Source organism: Gopherus evgoodei, chromosome 4, assembly GCF_007399415.2.
Source record: "Gopherus evgoodei ecotype Sinaloan lineage chromosome 4, rGopEvg1_v1.p, whole genome shotgun sequence".
In the NCBI taxonomy this organism is placed as follows: domain Eukaryota; kingdom Metazoa; phylum Chordata; order Testudines; family Testudinidae; genus Gopherus; species Gopherus evgoodei.
The window spans coordinates 148653914-148674117 of NC_044325.1; the positions used below are offsets into that span (position 1 = coordinate 148653914).

Genomic DNA, 20204 nt, shown 5'->3' on the forward strand with positions numbered 1-20204 from the left:
ACAGCAAGAGATGCTTTTTTAAATTTTTTTAATATATTGACTGTTTTTTTTTTCCCCTTTGGCAACTAAATCCAAGTGGTAAAAAGTCAATATTTGTAACTAGATTTTTATTTCTGGGTCATGTGAGCAAGATAAACTCATTTGGAAAAAGCCGATGTTGGAATCCACTTATCTAGACTACTGAAACCTGCGTTTTGCTCCAGTTCCTCAGTTTTTTTGTAAACTATGAAAACATATAGAAAATGTGGCCTAGACCCTTCGGTAATAGTGCTTGAATCAGGGGAGACTGGCATTTCTGCCATTACCCCACTTTCTCTCTCCACTGCTGGAGAAGAGATTGGGGAGGAGCAGAGAGGTTTCTGTTGCCTTTGCTTCCCCTCAGTTTGAGCACTATAAACAACGTGTTTGTGAAACAGCTGCTGAATGGGCTAAATGGCTTCCAAATTGAACTACTTCATTGAAGATTCTTTCATTTTATTGTCCTAAGAACCATCTCAGATGCACTTGTTCTCTAGTAATGGCCTCTTAGGTGCTCAGCAGAAATGGCCCCTAGTATTCCGGTGGATGTTGTCTACCCGCTTCCTGGCACTCTTTCTGCAGTATAGTCTAAACACCATGCGCTTCCCCAGGTGACATTTGTGATAGAAAAGGTGGACAAACTGGCTGAGGAAGTTTGTTTCTCTCGTTTTCTTGTTCTCTTCCTGTAGTGAGGCCATGGGAGGAAGTGCAATCACATACCTTTATCTCTGCAAGTTAACAATCTGCACAGCTGATTCTATTGTTTGGAAGAGTCTTTCTCGCTACTCTTGGAAGCTGAAGCTTAGCGAGTCCCTCTTTCTGTTTTGTTGTTCTGCAGCAGGCCTGGCCTGGAGGGACCCAACAGATCCTGCTACCTTCCACCTGGCAGCAGCTTCCAGGGGTCGCACTGCACAATTCTGTTCAGCCCACAGCTGTGATTCCAGAGACGATTGGAAGCAACCAGCAGTTAGCTGACTGGAGGTAAGGGTCTGTGCTAACGCAGAAGTGCTCCTGAGCCCAATGACATGATGGCATAATTTGTAGCAGGTAAGTGTTTCTGTCATTAACAGCTTCTATGTCACCTATGCCAGTGCCACCGTTGTCAGGACTAGGACTATTGAAATGTGCAGCCTACATCCAGTGGGCATGTGAGCCCAGTGCAAACCCACAGACCTGCCTGAGAGCGCTGCTCCCCACATTCCTGTCTGCACTGTGCACTCCCACAGTGCCTGCAGCCCAGTCAGCGTTTGGGTGTCTCTCCCCTGTAGGAACGCACATTCCCATGGAAGCCAGTACAGCACCATCATGCAGCAGCCCTCCTTACTGACCAACCACGTGGCTCTAGCTGCTGCGCAGCCTCTGAATGTTGGAGTTGCTCACGTTGTCAGGCAGCCTCAGAGCAGCGGCCTCGCAGCAAAGAAGAACAAACAGCCAGCACAGAGCACAGCCAAGTAAGGAGCCCTCCCTGCTTACCCTTCGACACTGGGGGTAGATGTGCAGATCCATAGGGGCCCTGTCTGTAACTATTTTTAGTGAGCTGCCAGCTAAGGACTGAATGCTGAACTCCTTCCTCAGGCAATCTTCATGGCAATGGGAGGGCAGGGACTGTCCCCAGGTGTGTGCATTGCAAGCAGAATGGGGCCCTGCCCTTGTCAGGGCCTCAAGGTATTATGTAGTACAGTCTGGACTCTGAACAAGGGAGGACCAGAGGAGATCCTCCTGCACTAAGGGGAATTCCACCCCTCTAATCCTGTGCACTGCGCACTGGGACTTAGAACTCAACACCCATCAGGTCAGGAGAGCCAGGAAAAGCTCCATCAGCTCTGGGGCTTTTCTTTTCCTGCTGGCCCCAGGCCATGGAGAGCTCTGGCACAGTCTGTCTCTCTCTAGGTGGGCAGCATGGTTTGGCCACTGAACAACCTCCTTGTCTTGCCCTGTTGCTTCCTGCAGGCCCACCGCTGCACTGGAGGCCGTGCCTTCCCAGGTCTACTCATTGATTGGGAGCAGCCCCCTTCGTGCTGCCTCCTCCTCCAACGCTCTCACTGCAGTGCAGGAGCAGCACCAGCCCATCGTAATCCCAGACACGCCTAGCCCACCCGTCAGCGTCATCACCATCCGCAGCGATACTGACGAAGAGGAGGACAACAAATACAAGCCCACAAGGTAGAGAGTCTGGCTTTAGAGCTAATAGCATTTCACCCTGAGCTAGGCACAGCCTGCACACTTCCACGTCCAGCCTTGACCCCAAGAGGATGCTAATGGGAGGAGAAGAGCACCAGGATAGAAAAGAAAAACACATGCAGAGCGGTTTGTCAGGCTGGGCTAAGAAATCTGTGCAGCGAAATCTCTGATGTGAGGCACAGAACATCCCATCAAACCTCTGTGCAATTTGGCTTGTCCACTAACTTGAATTACCATAAAGTTCTGGATAAGGGGAGAGAGCCATGGCAGGGCCAAGGGTGCACCCTGTGGGCACTCCAGGTAAGTGAGTATGGTGTGTTTTCTCCCCTAGCTTGGGCATGAAGCAGAGATCCAATGTCATCAGCTACGTTACCGTGAATGATTCCCCAGACTCAGACTCCTCCCTCAATAGCCCCTACACCAGCGATCAGCTCTCTGCTGTCAGGAGTGCTGGGGGGGTGCTGGAGCTGCCTGTCAGGGGAGCGGCCGACAGCTCCAGCTCCCGCACCATCATCGTCCCACCTCTGAAAACACAACTGACTGACTGCATCATCGCCACACAGGCCTCAGGTAGGTGCCCACTCTGACAAAGACAGGACCTGCCAGCCTGTATCCGTAGCTCTGACAGCACTGTCTCCTTTGTCAGAATCGCCAGGACTAAGTTGTAGGCAGCTAGTGTTCTGTGCTGGCTTGTAGCTGCTGCCCTCAGATTCTAGAAATCTGGGTCTGTTAAGATTCGCTGAGTATAAAAGGATTTCCATTGAGTTATTGGCAGCAGTTCCCCCGGTAGCCGATTGCAGCATGTTACTCAGATCTCTGGGAAATGCCGGCATGTTATTGATTCATCCAAGCATGACACTGAAACTAGAGAAATGGTCCTGCAAGGGAAGGGCCCCTGCATTGTTGAAGGTACGCAAGCTGGTGAGGTCGCAGAATGAGTTGGAGAAGAATGGACTAACCCGCTCGTGTTTTTCAGGCATTCTGAGTAGCGTCAGCAAGACCAAACCAGTGGCATCGGTGAGTGGGCAGTCATCAGGATGCTGTATAACACCAACCGGGTACCGGCCACCTCGCATGGTGACTGGTGGCGTGCAGCCACTCAACCTTAGCCAGGTAAGCAAGGCTGTGGCTCTTGCTTTGTCTTCTGCTGGCTTCTGAATGTCCCTGAGGCTTATTAATACCAAACAGGACACTGTCAGACTGGACCCTGTGTTATGGGGAGGGGAAAAGGGCTGGTTATCAGTGACAGAAGGCGCCGTAGCTGCTTCCTCGTTGTTGGCATTAAGTAGCTGGTTCTGGTTCAGTCCTTCACAGTTCAGTATGACATAAAACTTGCGCTCTCTCCTGTGGGGATGTCTCCTGGCAGTTGGTGTGTCAGGGAAGGGGGCCAAGCAGTGCACAGATCCTACCCTTGCCATGCTGGGGAAGGAGGTACTAGGTGGACTGGCTTAGCCTCTAGAGGGAGGACTTCTCTGCGCCTCCCACCCACCCCCCGAAGATCTCGCCAGGTACCAACCCAGAGATGGCTCTCATGAGCTATATGCGCATTCCCTTCCGGGTCCTGAGCCTGGCCTCGCTACAGCTGGTGCCCCTGGCTCTCATGTTTGACTCAAGCTCAGATCGTCTGATCGCAACAGAGCAGTGCCAGGCGCCTCCAGCCAGGCTTCTCGGACTCCATGTACACATAGCCTCCACTCCTCCTTTGTCAGCTGCACCAACGGTGACTGCTGTGCAACCAGCCCTGCCTGCCAGATCCAGAAGTAGAGCAGCCTCCCTGCGGTGTGCTCAGTGCCTGCCCAAGCGCGGCCAGACGGGAGCCTTAGCTATGGCACCAGAAAGGCTGCGGTTCCACCTCTACCCCCGGTAACAGTCTGACTTATCTCCGTAGTCAGTGAGAACTGCCCTTCCTCAGGCTGCCAGTCTCCTGGTGCTTTCTGAAGAGCCCTGTACCATGAGTGCTTGAACGTCCCCAGTGCAGGGCCTGCCCATGGCTGGTTTTCCTCCCCCACTGACAGGCGTCACATGGGGGGTGCCCACTCACTTCACTGATTTTTCTCCTTTGTAGAACCAGCCGACACCAGTGTTGGCCTCACAGGAGAGAAGCGGAAATCCGGCTCCACGCAGGCAGCAAGCATATGTGGCTCCCCTTCCATCAGCTATTTCTCAGGCTCCCTACACGTTCCAGCACGGCAGCCCAGCTCATCCCCACCTGGCAGCAGCTACAGCGAGCACGCATCTTCCCAGCCAGCCCCACATGTACACCTATGCTCCGAGCACTGCTACAACCCTGGGCTCCACAAATTCTCTCGCTCATCTCTTCTCCCCTCAGGGCTCTTCCAGGCACGCCACGTATGCTGCCCACCCTAGCACTCTTGTCCACCAGGTACCAGTGAGTGTCGGGCCCAGCTTGCTGACTTCTGCAAATGTCCCGCCTGCCCAGTACCAACATCAGTTTGCTACTCAGTCCTATATTGGTGCTTCCCGAGGATCTGCTATATACGCTGGATACCCGCTGAGCCCAACGAAGATCAACCAGTACTCATACTTGTAGTTCAGGGGCTGCCCTTGGTAGGGTTTGCAGTAATTGTGACTAGCCCACTCTGGGGCTCTGCTACAGGCCTGGAGAATTCAAGGAGGTGTTCAGGTGAACCTTTACCTGGTGTTGACTGTACTCTCATCATCTCCTCTAAGTCTGGATTTACCACGTATGACTATGTCTCTGCTTGGGGAATTCAGCGACTAACTTGGCAGCATCCATTGGTACCAGTACAAGGGCCATTGATTAAGATTTTAAACTTTTACTTAATTTTTATAGATGCTTTTAAAAAGGTCACAGTCCAATTTATTTAAAGTTATTCTGATATTATGGTAATCGGAGGAGAAAAGGAAAATCAATGTCTTTAAAGACAAATGCTGATTTTTTTTAACTCTTATAATTTAAACAGATTAGCATATTATATTTTAGCAGCTTGCACAAATCCGAATTGCCACTAAAAATATAATGCACATTTATCTCAGTAAGTTGCTAGAGCAGATTTCAAACTTCAGTTTAATATTTTCAAGTTTTTCTATAATTCATTTTCTCACTAGAAGATTACTGTTTCTGCAAAAGCAATTACATCTCTATTTGTCACTGTCAACATTTTCTGTTTACTTTCCTGCTTTGTTTAAGGGTATGATAGAGGCAGCTATCTTGTACTAGCAACCTAATATTCAAAAGTCCATTTAAACCATGAAATCTTCATTTTATTGTCTTATAAAGTCTGAATATGCATAACGCAGCTGGGTTTTTATCATTGCAGAAGCTATTAAATTAAGTTTTTCATTTATACGCAAGATCTCACTATATAACATAACACGACGGCTTTGCCAAAACGCTGCATTCTTCAGCTGAGAATTGATAGTGCTGCATTGCTCTTTTGAGTTTGGTTTCTTTGGAGTATTAGACACTGGCCCTATAATGGAGCTGGATTCCTCTCTCAGAAGCACAGGGCTTTTGTTTCTTTTCTTTTCTTTTATCTTTTTCCTTGCATGACTCATTTAGGAGGGAGCTGAACAATCTGAAATGCAGTGAAATAATGACATGTACAGCTTTTTATATTCTGGTGAGCCTCTCCTCCTGGGTATGCTAGCAGCCAGCTTTAAAGCGCTCTTATTAAGACTTGCATACAGTAAGTGCATGTAGGAATTGAGGGGGGGAGGAGGGAAGGAAAAAAAAATCCAGATTTTAAAGTTTATTACTGAATTTAAAACTATTTTAGAAGTTTTGTAATGGTGGTGTTTTAATATTTTACATGAAATGAAATATGTACATATTGATTAGAGAAAAAATATAACAAGCAAAACTTCCTGCTAACCCCAAATGTTCTGTCTTTGTAATCAAAATGTGTAGTGATTATACTTGAACTCTGTACCTAGTGTTTGTCTAAATCTTAAACGTTCCTGGGGATGAAATTGATGTATCCTTTGTATTTAAACCAAAATGATACGTCAGAATGTATGTGAATTAATGCAATCATTAGCGCTCATCACTGTAGCACTGAGAGAGAGAGAACGTAGAGCCTCATGAGAGAAAAGGATACCTTCTGATTTGTTTTGCACAGGTATGTGTGATGAAGAATTGTTTGATGTGTCCCCTTATTGTAGTGCCTTAAATGATGTAGTGTGAATAGAGTTTACAGTGAGCTTGCCTTATGAGGGACCAGCAAGCCCCCATTGAATTGAAGCAATTCACTAAGCTTATCATAGCAAGAATAGCAGGATGTTGCATAGATGCATTGTTCTCAGTTTTTATGCTAACATAAAAGGCTACATTTTTGTTTGGAGTGAAGCAATGTTTTCTTAAGCTTTCCTTGAAATGGCACATATACTGTTAGATGTCTGTCGGTGCATTTCAAATAGGGTAGTGCTGGGAATGCATTGGAATATTTAGTCTGATATTGCAGAAGTGATTAAGTATGTGCAATCACTTTATTAGATTAGAGTGTGATGTTACCGTCCCCTGTGTTACTAGCAGACGTTTCTTGTAAAATATTGCTAGCTTGGTGACAGAATGTTGATACCAAAGAGAGCCTGCTATAAAGCACATAACATAACAATCCCATTAAAAAAAATTATATTTCACCGGCTAATGTGGAACTGTTGGGAAGGTTTGTTAGCTGTAGCACTAGTGTTATGAGGAATACTCCATTGGGGTAACCCGTGTGGTTTTGAAACTACACTGTTTCCTTGGGTCTGTCGAACTAGGAATTATTTCGTGACCTTCAGTACAGAGATAAGCATCTTGGCCAAATGGATAATGAACTGGCTTGAGCAGTGGTATTGCTGCAGCAATAAGAGATTTTTGCAGCCTTGAACCCCCAGTTCCATCCAAGTTGAAAACAGGCTAGTTCTATGACTGGTGCACAACATGACGATGTCCTGAGGGGCAGAAATTCAGTTCTGAATTACTGGGATAGGAAGGTCTAGGCTGGTCTGAAATTGATCAGCGGTAAGAGGTTTGGTGTCTCTTTCATAGTAAGGACTTTGGAACTGGATAGGCGCGATTAGCAACATCACTAACCAGAAGTCATCGTCTAGGGTATTTTCTGTCACAGCACTCCTCAAAATGTGGGGATAACTGAGCAATCCCAACACTTCCTGTCACTGGTGGTGCCAATGCTCTGTGTTGCTGTAACATTATCCAAATGTTTCTCACTTAGTGCCAAGCACTTCCTTATTTTGTCCACATTGTGGCTTGTGTTCAGTACTTCCCCTCGAGACAGATACCTCTTGGATACAGAGTTGTGCCTTTCCTTCACAAGGCAAACAAATGCCAACATCTGCATTACATGAAAACTTTTCACTCAATTTCACAAAGAGTTCAGTAAAGTGTTTCTTGGGAAGTTCTTAAGAAGAAAATAATAACCAAGGCCGCCAACAAAATGAACTAATCAACTGGAGACAAGCCTTTGTTTAAAAAGAAACTAAAAAAAACAGCGCCTCTTAAATAGTTTAAAAAAAAAAACAACTGCCAAATTTATCTACTAAGAACATTCTCATCTCTTCCACTGATTCAAACATCCCTCAGCACTGGAAAAAGGAGGATGAGATGGAACCTGCATAAATGAGATGTCACATACTAACACCTAGGGTACATCCAGCTTAAACTGTGATACACACCATTTAAAAACCCCACAAGGCTAGACTCTGCTCTCATCACTAGATTTACGGTGGTGTAACATCAACATGTGGCCCACAGTGTGTGTTGCTCTGTCACGTGTATGCTAAAGATTCAATTCTGAGGAGGTACAGCCTTTCTCCCAGTGCACTCCAGCCCATGCGGCCCCAGTGAAGCATTAATGACTGAGTGGCCTCACTGTCACAGCTGGTTTGCATAGTGTGTAACCAGACATGCTATTTATGAATATACATTTGTCCTTTCTTTAACTATGAGCAATTAGCCGGAATTTGGGATTCACCTTTTGAATTATAGATAACTCGTCTCATCTAGATTCATTCTTGTGATTCACAAACTGTGTTTAATTAGAGTTGTTCCTGTTTGCTGACTTGCATTCACAGCTGTGATACCCTACTGCAGAAGCAACTTCAGAGCTTTTCTGCTTAGCACCTAGTTGACTGATGCAGTAATTTACCTCTGATTCAGCAATTTTTTTTTTTTTTAAGTACACAGAACTAAATTGCTTCTAAATGACAGGATTGGCACAGCCCTGCTTTCTCTTTAATTTAAATTTATGAATGGTGCCGCATGTCTACATGGTTGTTTGTTCGTTGCTAAACTTTATTATAATGTGTGATTTCAGATTCAGCTTGAAATATATCTATCTCACTACATGTAGCAGTACATTATATGTAATGTTAGTATTTCTGCTTGAATCCTTGATATTGCAATGGAATTCCTACTTTATTAAATGTATTTGATATGCTAGTTACTGTGTGAAATTTAACTTTCTTTTATGGTTGTGCTCTTCCTTTTTAAAACCGCTAGATACAGGTAGTTTCTGACATTTACTGATCTCTGTTTGTATTGCCGATGTACTTAGGGGGTATGTAAAAATCATTTTAACAAAAGAAATATAGATATTTAAAAATTTAATACTAACTATATGGGGAAAGGGTCCATTGTGAAAACACAGTTTATCTTTGGATTCAGTGTTTGTCTTTGGTTTTACAAAGTAGCTTGTATTTTAAGTATTTTCTACATAATACGGTAAAAATGTAGAACAATTGCAATGCATCAATAAAAGGGTTAATTTTCTGTTCTCTATTCACTTGGCCGTTTCTGAGACTATCTAGGACAAATGCAGAGCCTTGCCCCTTTTCAGACAGGTGGACCCTCTAACTATCTGACCAAGCAAGGCTCATTGCTCAGTTCTGTGTTCTACATGCCCAACAGTGAGCAGCAAAATACCCTCGATAATAAGCATAGCTGGGGCCGCTCCCAAACTGGTTACAGGATTAGATGTTAAAAACCGAGCTCTTGCTAGCTCTGAGCTGATGGTATGGGTCCAAGCCCAGGGTGTTGTGTAACAGTTGGGAGGTGCTCTGGTATCCTTGCCCAAAATTTTTACAGCCGTGCAGGATGCTAGGAGCAAGTTGAGTGGCTGGCTGGTTGCATCCTAGTCATGCTACGTATGTAATTGTGTAAAGGCTTTGGGCTCCCTTGGCATGGAGGCACCTTGGGCTTGATTTTGAGATTTTCTGAGCAGCTGCACTTCCAGCTGCAGGCACTCGGCACGTCTGAAGAATCTAGCACTCTGAGTGAACAGCCGCATGAGAAGGGAGAAACTGGCATTTCCGTGAGCTGTGACATTCTGGTTGCTGCTGCATTGGAACACACCAGTGATTAACCTGATATCCTGCAACCTCACTGAAGTCAATGGTGCTGCTTTTGGCGGTGTAGGAACTGGGCCCGCAATAAGCTGAAGTCACTGGGACAGCCTTTCCTTTAACCCAGAAGAGGCAGAGGATTCTTTAGTAAGTCTGTGTAACAAAGGCCCTGGCAGGTCATCTGGGGACTAAAATCAGGACCTCTTGATGTAAACAGCTGGGTGCTCCCCAAACAGCTGCCTGCATGATGCAGCAAAAGAGGAGAGATTGAGGAATAAATCAGCAGAGAGCACATGGCAAGACTCTGCTTTGATTATTGGGCTTCCAAGGTGAGTATTTTGGGGACATTCTGCTACTGCAAAAGCTTTTAAAGGAACAGCTTTTTCCAAATTGCTCAATAGAACAGTGGCAATTATGAAACTGAATCATACCCCCCCTCCTCATCCCCAAGTCCTCTGGCTGTTCCTAGCACCTGGATCAGAGGTGCAAAGTGTACGCTCTCATGTTAGTCCAAATTTTACCATGTAATTTTCAGCCTGACTGCAGTGATGACAGTTCTGGGCAGGTTGCGTGTTTTATAAGTGCCTCACATGGTCTCTCACTGACCTGTCTGTCCATCATTCACAGGCGGTTACATTTTCTTACTGTGTTTGCCATGAGGAATATTTTCAGTTAGAATCGTCAAAATGTCAGTCTGGAAGGGCCCTTGAGTGGTCATCACAGCTCCTGCACTGTGGTAGGACCAAGTGAACCTAATGTTTGTCCAACCTGTTCTTAAACACCTTGAATGACAGTGATTTTACAAGCTCCCTTGGGAACTTATTCCTGTGCTTAACCACTCTTGCGGTTAGAAGTGTTTCACAATATTTAACCTAAATCTTCCTTGCCCAGGTTTTTAGCCTTTCCTCATAGGTCAGATTTCTTAAACTTTATCACTTTTGTTGCTCTCCTCTGGACTCTCTCCGATTTGTCCACATCTTTCTTAAAGCATGGCACCCAGTCCTCCAGCTGAGGCCCCACTAGAATGAGTGGAGCTGGACAATTAACTCCCATGTCTTACACGTGACACTTCTTTTAATACACCCCAGAATATTAGCCTTTTTCGCAACTGCATCACCTTGTTGACTCGTATTTAATTTGCGACTGCTTTAACTCCCAGAGCTGTTTCAGCAGTACTACCACCTAGCCAGTTATTCCCCATTTTGTAGTTATTCATTTGAGTTTTCCTTCCTAAGTGAAGTACTTTGCACTTGTCTTTACTGAAGTCAGACCAATTCTCTGATTTGTCAGGGTCATTTTTACTTCTAATCCTGGCCTCCAGAGTGCTTGTAACCCCTCTTGTCTTGGTGTCATCTGCAAATTTTATAAGCACTCTCTCCATTCCATCATTCATGTCAAAATGAAAATATTGAAGAGTGGTAGACCCAGGACTGACCCCTGCCGGACCCCGCTAGCTATGCTGTCCCACTGATAACTACTCTGGCCTTTCAAACAGTTGTGCACCCATCTTATAGACATTTCATCTAGATCACATTTCCTTAGTTTGCCTATCAGAAATGCCTATCACATCTGCTTTCCCCCCCATCCACTAGGCCAGGAACCCTGTCAAAGCAGGAAATTGGGTTGGTTTGTTCTTGTCAAATCCCTGCTGACTGTGCCTTATAAACCCCATTATCCTCCAGGTCCCGACAAACCAATTGTTTAATCATTTGTTCCAGTAACTTTCTGGGTATCGAAGTTTAGGCTGTCTGGGCTATAATTCCCTGGTTGTCTTTGTTCTCCTTTTTAAAGATAGTGCTATGTTTGCCCTTCTCCAGTCCTCTGGAACCTTACCCATCCTCCTGGAGCTCTTGAAGATAATTTACTAGGTAATGAAAGGTGATTTGTGTGTATTCATGAATGCACGGAGTGTGGGTACAAAAATTAAAACAGTAGCCAGCTCCTTAGTGACTAGCTAGGCTCTCGCTTTGGGAGAGCCCCTATATCCTCCCTGCACTGACTTCCCTGCAGAGAAACACGTGAAGAGTTGAACCCTGCGGTGTGTTCAACGATTCAAACATCTCAGTCCCCACTGCCCTGCACCTTGTGCCATCGTTTACACAGTCCTAAGTGAGTGGCATTTGGCTGTAAAATACCCAGTCGGCTTGTTGCACACCCACATTGCACAGGAGTGAGGCACTGGACTCAGAATCCAGCCCAAAGAATGGAGAGAGCAAATCCTAGATTCAGGCACTCTCTTGCTGCAAATGTCTTGCCCTGGACGTTTCAAAATATAGCTGACTGTAGGCCTCTACACATGCTGGAGTCTGATGTGTGACTTGGGTGAGGCTCTCAGTAGAGACACTAGATGGTGCAATAAACCTTTGGATAAAGAGCAAGCTCAGGGCCAAAGCTGCAGAAAATGAGGCTGTATTGTTGACACAGATGAGACCCAGGTCTAATTCCCGTGCTATGTAAATAGAAGCAGAGCCCTGGGAAAACATGGATGTTCTGCACAAGCTGAGCTTGCTACTGCACTGGGGTCTGTTAACCGGAGGCAGTTTTATGTCACAAGCCATATTATAACATCCCCCTCCCCACTCATACAGGATTTTTGCTAGGGACTAAAACAAACTAATGGATGCAAAGGACACCAGAGTGGTTGTGCAACACCACAGGGCCACTTCTGTCACCCAGGCCAATCCTAGTACAGCCCAGATCTCAGCAATGGAGTGAGTGCTCCCAGGGCCTGTCTCAAGTGTGATTTTTCCATCCCACCCCTGCCTGGTCATGGGCTCACACTCCAGGGGGGAAGACAGCACTTTCCATTACAGCAGCACTCCTGGTGTCCACATGTAGACAGCACGGACCTTAAGGTCTTCAGGGCAGGGATGGTAAGAAGCAGACAAGTGGGGGAGAAGCCAGGTTGCCCGTTTGTCCCTCTGTCCAGGCATTGGTCGTTGGCAGAGTTGCTGGGGGCAGCAGAGCTGAGTAAAATCCTTTTGGTGAACCATAAATTCACCCCAAAAATGCACTATTGGGAGCACTGAAACTATGTATTACTTGGGGTCAAATTCAGGAATTAGTTTAAGCTAAAAACCCCCAACCCCTGCCCTGAGCCCAGTGTGGAAACGGCCCTGAGCCCAGTTTGTGGGTCCCCGATAACTGGGTTTCGTTTTTCATTTCAATGAGAAGAAACGTCAAGGCTGGTTTGAAATTAACCATTTTTTATCCTCTTTGGCCACCAAACCAAACAATTGCTTGGTGCCTCAGCTCCCGCGGGCGGTGGGGCAGATGTGGGTTCAGTGCGGTTTGGCTGGAGAGGGCAGTGATCAATTCAGCAACAGCATGAGCAGCAGGCCAAGTGGGGTGCCACAGGCTGGTGCAGTTGGCAGAGCAGGGAAGCAGGGTGGTCAGCCCGACTTTGACTCCAACAGAACGGCTAAAGGCCAAGGTTCTGCACCAGAGGAGCTTAGCTCCTCCTGTCCTGCAGTGCGATGGGGCCAGGACAGGTGTGTGGCTCTGCTTGGGGCTGGGCATCCACTTGCTCTCTGTCGCAGGCTGCATGGGGCCCAGCAGCATGACTGCACATAGTTTAATCAACCAGGGGCACCTTGCAGCCGAGGGAATTTGATAGCTGCTTTCAACTACCTGAAAGGGGGTTCCAAAGAGGATGGATCTAGACTGTTCTCAGTGGTTGCAGATGACAGAACAAGGAGTAATGGTCTCAAGTTGCAGTGGGGGATGTTTAGGTTGGATATTAGGAAAAACTTTTTCACTAGGAGGGTGGAGAAGCACTGGAATGGGTTACCTAGGGAGGTGGTGGAATCTCCTTCCTTAGAGGTTTTTAAGATCAGGCTTGACAAAGCCCTGGCTGGGATGATTTAGTTGGGAATCAGTCCTGCTTTGAGCAGGGGGTTGGACTAGATGACCTCCTGAGGTCCCTTCCAACCCTGATATTCTATGCCCTAAGCTCTATGTTTCTCTGTGAATCACACCCTACTAGGGTGACCAGACGTTCCGATAAAATTGGGACCATCCCCATATTTAGGTCTTTGTCCCGTGTCCCAACCGATCTTTGGTCAGGATGCAATTTGTCCTGATATTTCATTCCACCAGCAGCACTTGCCTTTTTTATTTATTTATTGCTGCTCTGTCGGCAACACTCGGCTTTTTTTAATTATTTTTTTTTGCTTCGCTGGCGGACATGCCTTCCTCCCCTATGTGTCCCAGTGTTTTCTCCCTGTCATCTGGTCACCCTACCGCAGCCCCACTCTTCCTCCCTCAGCCAATGTCCTAATTACTGTCAATAGCCCCTGGCTGTGACGGTAACCATCACGCCCCGTCAGAGCGCTGAGCCTTGGGTAACCATCACGCCCCATCGGAGCCCTGAGCCTTGGAGAACCATCACGCCCCGTCAGAGCCCTGAGCCTTGGAGAACCATCACGCCCCATCCTAGTGCTGAGGCTTGGCTCTACATCAGACACTCTTAGTCTTCCCCTCGGGCCACCATTCTGTGTGCTGGTGCCAGGCTCAGGCCGGGGTTTTGCAGAGATGGGTCGCTGGCTGTGGCGCCTTGTGGCCATCCTCCCTATGAAGCTGACACTCTGGTACCAAGGGCTGTTCAGTAACAAGCCAGCTTTTCCCTGTAAGCAGCTTCTCAGCAGGCCTGGCTCTGTTTCCTTTGGAGTAGTTTCCGCACAGCCCCCTGCCTGCCACTGACACACTTGGTTTTGTTTAACTTCCCTTGAAGTGCGGGGGCCGGGAATTCCAGTGACAGAGGTTAACCTCTGAAAGGAAACATCCCACCCACTCCTGCAAAGACTATGCGGGCGTTCCATCCCCCGCTGGCTGTGGTGGACCCTCTAGCTGTGCTGAGGGGCCGGGAGCGGGGGGGCTGGAGTCACTGCTAGGTCACAGTTTCACATTGAACCTGGGCCCCAGCTTACAGCAAAGTGCCTGGCTGTCAGGACCTGACCCTGTGCCTAGCTCTGCCGCTGACCTGCTCTACAACCTTGGCCAAGTCACGTCGCCGCTGTGCGCCTTGGTTTCCCCTCCCACCCTTTGTCTATCCAGACTAAGTTCTCTGGGGCAGGAACTGTCTATGTGCAGCACTCAGCCCGATGGGGGTCTGATCTCTGTTCAGCCTCTTGGTGCAACCAACCCACAGATCACTTGCACCACAACCCGCCTTCCAGGAGCCGTTAGTCCGGTACAGCAATGTTCCGCCACTCATGCCCCCGCGCTGCGAGACTGGAGCTGAGGCATGTGTAGCATATCCCCAGGAAAATCAGGCACAAAGGAGTGAGTCACTCAGCCAAGACTCTCCAGCAAGGCTCTGTGGTAAGGATTGTGCTCCATCCTAAGGCACACAGGTGTGGTGCATGCATGTGCCATGCCTAGACAGACTGAGCCCTGTCCCAGCGTAGCCATGGGGCGATGGGAAGAGCTAAAATCAGCAGCTAACTTGCACGTTGCATAAACTGAGCAGTGACAGTAACTTGTGCTTAGCCCTCTGGAGCCTGCCTGCCACCCTCCTGAGAAGCCAGGCAGCATCAATGCTTGGGAGAGCCAAGTGGGACTGTGGTGTAGTCTTTTGCTGCAGCTGTTTCTATCCCTGGCTCCCAGACCATGAAGGGATTAAGGCGCTTGGAGCTGTTTTCCTTTGGCACCAAGCAGCCCCTCTTCTGAGGCATCTGGATTTAATAAAGGCCAGCGAATGAGGCAGCGTTCCGCCCCCAGGAACTGTCCAAACATTCCAAAGCCGTGAGCTGGAGCCCAGCTCAGAGCCCACCCTGCTAGGCAGAGCAGCGCTGCCTTCCCAGGCCAGCCATGGCCCCAAGACTCAGCCTCCTCCTTGCCCTGCTCCTGGCAGGGGCCATCAGCGCTCAGCAGCAGCAGTTCATGGAGTACATGGAGAGGAGATTTGTTGCCTTGGAGGTAAGTGCACGTCTCTGCATCACCCCTGCTGGCTGTGGGGGAGCAGTGCCAGGCCTGGCTCAGGCTTTTCCCCAACCTGCCGCGTTCCCAGCGTGGTTCTCTGCTCAGTCGATGCTGTTTTACCAGCACTTAAAGCAAAGCTAATGCTGGCTGTCGGGGAGAGGCTGGGTGAAGGGGCTCCATCCCGCAGTGCTGTGAGTACAGAGGAGCTGGGTGGGAGAGAGGAGCCGGGAGGACGTGTTCTGCATGGTGCCAACAGCTGAGATGAGTGTTGGAGCAGGAGCTGCCTGTGCAGGTGGCCAGCTAGGGGAGTGCAGGAAAGCTGGGGCCAGAGTGGGTCTCCAAACTGCCCTCCAGCCACTGCTATTCAGAGCAGGATGGGGAAAGCTGTTCCAGAGCATTGTGGACTGGGCTGGGGGTAACGCGAAGCCATGCACACACCGTCAGGCATGCGAATGGTGCTGCCAGTCACTGCATGACCCATGAGAATGGCCTTAGTCACAGGTCCAGATGGCCAGGGGGAGAGAGAGAGCTGCCCCCTGTACACTCTGCACTAGCTCCCTCCAGGAAATAGGGGCCCCAGCACCTCACCCTCCCATCCCCCAGGAAAGGATTTCCCAGTGGCATGACCAGAGCAGCCGCTACTCCACCGAGCTGCGTGAGTTCAAGAGCCAGGTGATCACAATGCTGGAGAACATGGAGAAGGAGCAGGACAGGCTGCGCACGGAGGTGGAGAACACGGCAGTGCGGGTGGACCGGCTGGAGCGTGAGGTGGACTATCTAGAGACGCAGAACCCCGTTCCGTCCTGTGTGGAGGTGGATGAGAAGCTGATGGAGAACCAGGTCTCCACAGCCAAGAAGAGGAAGAACGAGAAGTATGATAAGCTGACAGGTGAGGGCACGCGTCTCCCCCAGCCAGCGACATGCTCCTCGGGCGATGCCTAGACACTCCCACAGGGAGATGCTGAGGAGTGTTTGTGTAGGTACAGAGCCACTGGCTGGAGTACAGTCCTGCCCCACCCGTGCCCAGGCAAAATTCTCCCCTGGATGGGTCGGTCAGCCCATGGGATCTGTGGATAGGCCCTGGGCTGAGATCTGTGTGCAGGTCGGGCTTTGCTGTGTGTCACATCATGTCTCAGTGCCTCAGCTCCCTGTCCGTAGAATGAGGTCACTAGACCCCCTGTAGACTGTCCGCATGTGGGGCAGGAGCTGTCTCCTAGGATCCACACTGCCTAGCCCAATGGGGCCCCGAGCTCAGCTGTCACTGAACGCCTGCTGCATGCTCTCATTGTGCTCTCCATTGAATCCCTGACTCCTGCAGTCCTGCTGCTAGTTCTACGGCAGCTCCCTCCATCTCCTGGCACACTCCTGCTCCATGGTCTTCCTCTGCCCTCCATCCCTGGGCATGCAGCACTCTAGGGACCACAGAGCTGCTTGGCCCCCAGAAAGTCCTGCACTGCTGCATGCAGGGACTGAAAGATTCAGTACCACGAGTCCAATCAGTTCCCTGAGAATCAGAACTGAGGTGCCTGTTGGAGCAGGGAAAGTAGCCCCAGGGAGAAACATGCAGCTGCCCAAACAAATCAGTGCCTGCTTCCCGGCAGCACTGGAGCGGCTAAAGGGATGGGGAAGTTTGGTTCAGGCTCCCTCTTAAACAAAGAGGCCTGTGCATTTTTCAAAAATGGTCTGTTTTGGGTGCTTTGCTTGAGCTTCCTGGAGATTGCAGGTAGTGCAGCTCTTGGGGGCAGGCTGGTGCTGAGTTCCTGGCAAAGCCAGCCCCAGGGGGACCGGCAGGCTGAGCACTTCGGCCAGTTTGGCCTGGTTAGGGGTCTACGAAGCAGCTGTTGCTGCTTGGTGACCCCAGACAGGCTCCAAATACAAGGCAGGAAAAAACAGCAGGTTTTACTCTGGAGGTTGTGGGCATAGTAAGGTTGCTGCTCTCCCTCAGGACCCAGCAGGAGCCAGCAGCTTGGTGCAGATCTGCCTGAGGTAGACAGCTCGAGGGATTCAGTACATTACACACAAGGCCCTACCTGCCAAGTTCCCACCCTTGGTTCTCATGGCCTGGGCGGGACATGACAGCATGTGAGAGCTTGGAAACCAACTTCTAGAGGCAAATCCAGAGTCTGGGAAATGCAACAAAACCTTCCTGTTTGATAAACACCTTTCTCCTTCACACCTGAGACCCTCTAAACCCAAGCCCTCCCCCATCCTGAGCGGAGTTCTACCCCCAAGCAGGGAAGGAGCCAGGGGCTCCAGGTACGCCACTGCACAACTGCTGTGGATTTTCTGTGGAAGGCACCCAGATACTACAGTGCTGGGAAAAAGTACCAAACCCTGAGGCAGCAAGCTAGGAAGAGGAAAGTAACTTGTATTTGCAGGGCTCAGGTCAGGGGCTGACCTCCCTGCATCTGTAGGTGATGTCACTGAGGAGGAATCAGATTGTCCTGCCGTAAGGACTCAAAAGTAAAGCCCTTCCTAAATATTCTCTGCTAAAGACCTCTCTTCCTTCTCCCAGGAGCTTCTCCCGCTCGGGGGGAGAGTCCCAAGCCCCTATGCTGAGGTGCCCAGGGAGGGTGTGAAGGCATTGGGGCCTGGCTGGCTGCTGGGGGCTGGTTCTCACAGGCTCTTCTGCACCCTCACAGATTGCAGTGACACCATCTCCCAGGTGAAAGCCATGAAGATCCTGAAGAAATTTGGCAGCAGTGCTGGGCTGTGGACCAAGGACCCCATGGGAAGCTCGGAGAAGATCTATGTCTTCGATGGCTCCAGAAATGACACCGTCTATGTGTTCCCCAGGATGAGGGAGTTTACGCTGTTTTCCGCCACGCGGAAGGCAGCCCGCATCAAGCTGCCCTACCCTTGGGTAGGCACTGGGCACCTGGTATATGGGGGGCATCTCTACTACATTCGGCAGCAGGGCACCTTCCAGGTCATCAAGTTCAGCTTGGCCAATAAGACCATCGTGGATAGCTCCGTGTTCCCAGCCGAAGAGCAGGTACCTGTCTTTGGCCTCTCTGCCTTCAACTACATCGACATAGCAGCTGATGAGGAAGGGCTATGGGCCATCTACGCCACCAGGGAGAACGAGAAGAACATCTGCCTGGCCAAGTTGGACCCCATCTCCCTGGACATAGAACAGATGTGGGACACGCCATGCCCACGGGAGAACGCTGAGAGTGCCTTTGTCATCTGCGGGGCACTCTATGTGGTGTACAACACGAGGCTGCCCAGCCGCTCCCGCGTGCAGTGCGTCTTTGACGTCAGTGGTGCCATGACGCCCGAGGATGCCGCCTTGGTGTACTTCCCCAAGCGCTATGGGTCTCATTCCAGCATGAAGTACAACCCCAAGGAGCGGCAGATCTACGCCTGGGACGATGGCTACCAGATCATCTACAGGATGGAGATGAAGAAGAAACTGGAGATCTGAGAGGGACCAACCCAACCCTGCACCTCGCTCTGCCACCCTGTCTCACGCTGAGCGGTGCCTGGCCTGTGCAGTCCACAAGTGCCCAGCCTGCCTCAGGGTGGCAGAGTCAGTTCCTCAGAGCTAATGGAAGGGCCACACGCCCACCACTGCTCCCATCTCTCCGTGACTGTGAACGGTGCTGCAGCTCCCCAGCCAGCCCTGCCACTTGACTGACACTCTCCAGCTCACTGCAGCAGGGCCCCGTGGCACCAGCCATGGGATTCCCTGCTCACTTGGGCAGTAAGGGGGCAGCCACAGGCCGACAGCATGAACCCCAGGGACGCAGGGAGCTGTTACTTCATTAGGCATCAACTCACAGCATCAGGAAGTTTGGGGTTATTTAACAGGGTTTAAAATAAAAAGCTTCAAGGAGCCGTTACCAGCAGGTGGGCTTGGCTGGAGCCCTCAGAGAGGGAGCTGTGTGTGGGGCCTCCCTGGGCGAAGGCAGCTCCCGCTTGGCCTGCCATGGTGCACTCCTGGTGCTGTTCCACAGAAGGGCCTCTCTCTCTCTGTTGAGGGTGGGTTCAGCAGTCTGAACATCACGCTGAAGTTTTTCTGGCTCTCTCACAGCTATCAGTGATGCGTGACCTAGAGCGGTACCCACCATGCTCTGCTCCACACTTGGCGTGAACAGCCATCTCCTGTTTGATTATAGATAAATTCATCCAGCTACAGGCTGCAGACCTAATTCCACCTCGGCGTGCCTAGAGACTTTGCACTGAACATGCTGTGGCTCAGTTCCTGCTAAGATACTGTTGTGCCCCCTTGAAACACACGGCAACCTGCTTTCTTCTCCCGTTTGTATGGACTAGCTTGTCTCCCACAAACGCTGTCGCTGCACTTTGACTGCACTAGTAATCCACCCACACATTCCCCACCTCTGAGAAGGGTTTTGGAGTGGGAAAGCAGCGCGGGGAATGCTGTTAGAGCCAGAGCACAAACCCCAGCTCCTCAGGATGCAGGCAGCCAAAGAAAATCTTGTGTAATAAAGGATTTTCCACTCACCTAGTCTTGCCCTGGTTTCTTCCCTCCCCACCTATCTGTGAGATTCCTGCCCTGGTCTTTATCCATGACTGATCTTTAGCAAAGTTAATCATTGCTCACACACAGGGCGGGCTGAAGCAAAGGCCCAGACATGTCAGCACATGCTGGCAGTGGGGGTCCCTTGTGTGGCTGCACAGCAGGTCCAGAAATGGAGAGTTAATTTATTCCTTCTGCAGCATGCCTGGCCCTGTAGCTGCTGGTGTGGAGCAGGTTACAAAATGAGACTGCCATGGATCCCCACGCT

General features: G+C 49.7%; 2 protein-coding genes across 3 annotated transcripts in view; both read left to right on the forward strand.

The window, feature by feature from the left end:
• HIPK1 (homeodomain interacting protein kinase 1) overlaps positions 1 to 8965 on the forward strand; it is a 34310-nt gene extending 25345 nt beyond the window's left edge. Inside the window, exons 11-16 of one of the 2 annotated variants that reach the window (XM_030561771.1) lie at positions 857 to 999; positions 1287 to 1469; positions 1969 to 2181; positions 2531 to 2769; positions 3176 to 3312; positions 4265 to 8965. In XM_030561771.1, the coding sequence (XP_030417631.1) occupies positions 857 to 999; positions 1287 to 1469; positions 1969 to 2181; positions 2531 to 2769; positions 3176 to 3312; positions 4265 to 4750 (1401 nt within the window). In that variant the 3' untranslated portion in view covers positions 4751 to 8965. The remainder of the gene's footprint in view (positions 1 to 856; positions 1000 to 1286; positions 1470 to 1968; positions 2182 to 2530; positions 2770 to 3175; positions 3313 to 4264) is intronic. The other variant, XM_030561770.1, reaches the window with a different exon arrangement.
• Positions 8966 to 14745: 5780 nt separating this feature from the next.
• On the forward strand, positions 14746 to 19920 carry OLFML3 (olfactomedin like 3). The gene is made up of 3 exons (XM_030561772.1): positions 14746 to 15447; positions 16054 to 16339; positions 18093 to 19920. The coding sequence occupies exons 1-3, from the start codon at positions 15340 to 15342 to the stop codon at positions 18875 to 18877; spliced, it is 1179 nt and encodes a 392-aa protein (XP_030417632.1). The 5' UTR covers positions 14746 to 15339; the 3' UTR covers positions 18878 to 19920.
• The last annotated feature ends 284 nt before the right edge of the window (positions 19921 to 20204 follow it).

Bases quoted from the DNA above. Each gene is read 5' to 3' on its own strand.
- OLFML3 (XM_030561772.1), top strand. From the start codon at position 15,340: ATGGCCCCAAGACTCAGCCTCCTCCTTGCCCTGCTCCTGGCAGGGGCC. The intron at 15,448-16,053 runs GTAAGTGCACGT...CCCATCCCCCAG, and splicing joins GGAGATTTGTTGCCTTGGAG to GAAAGGATTTCCCAGTGGCA. The intron at 16,340-18,092 runs GTGAGGGCACGC...GCACCCTCACAG, and splicing joins GAAGTATGATAAGCTGACAG to ATTGCAGTGACACCATCTCC.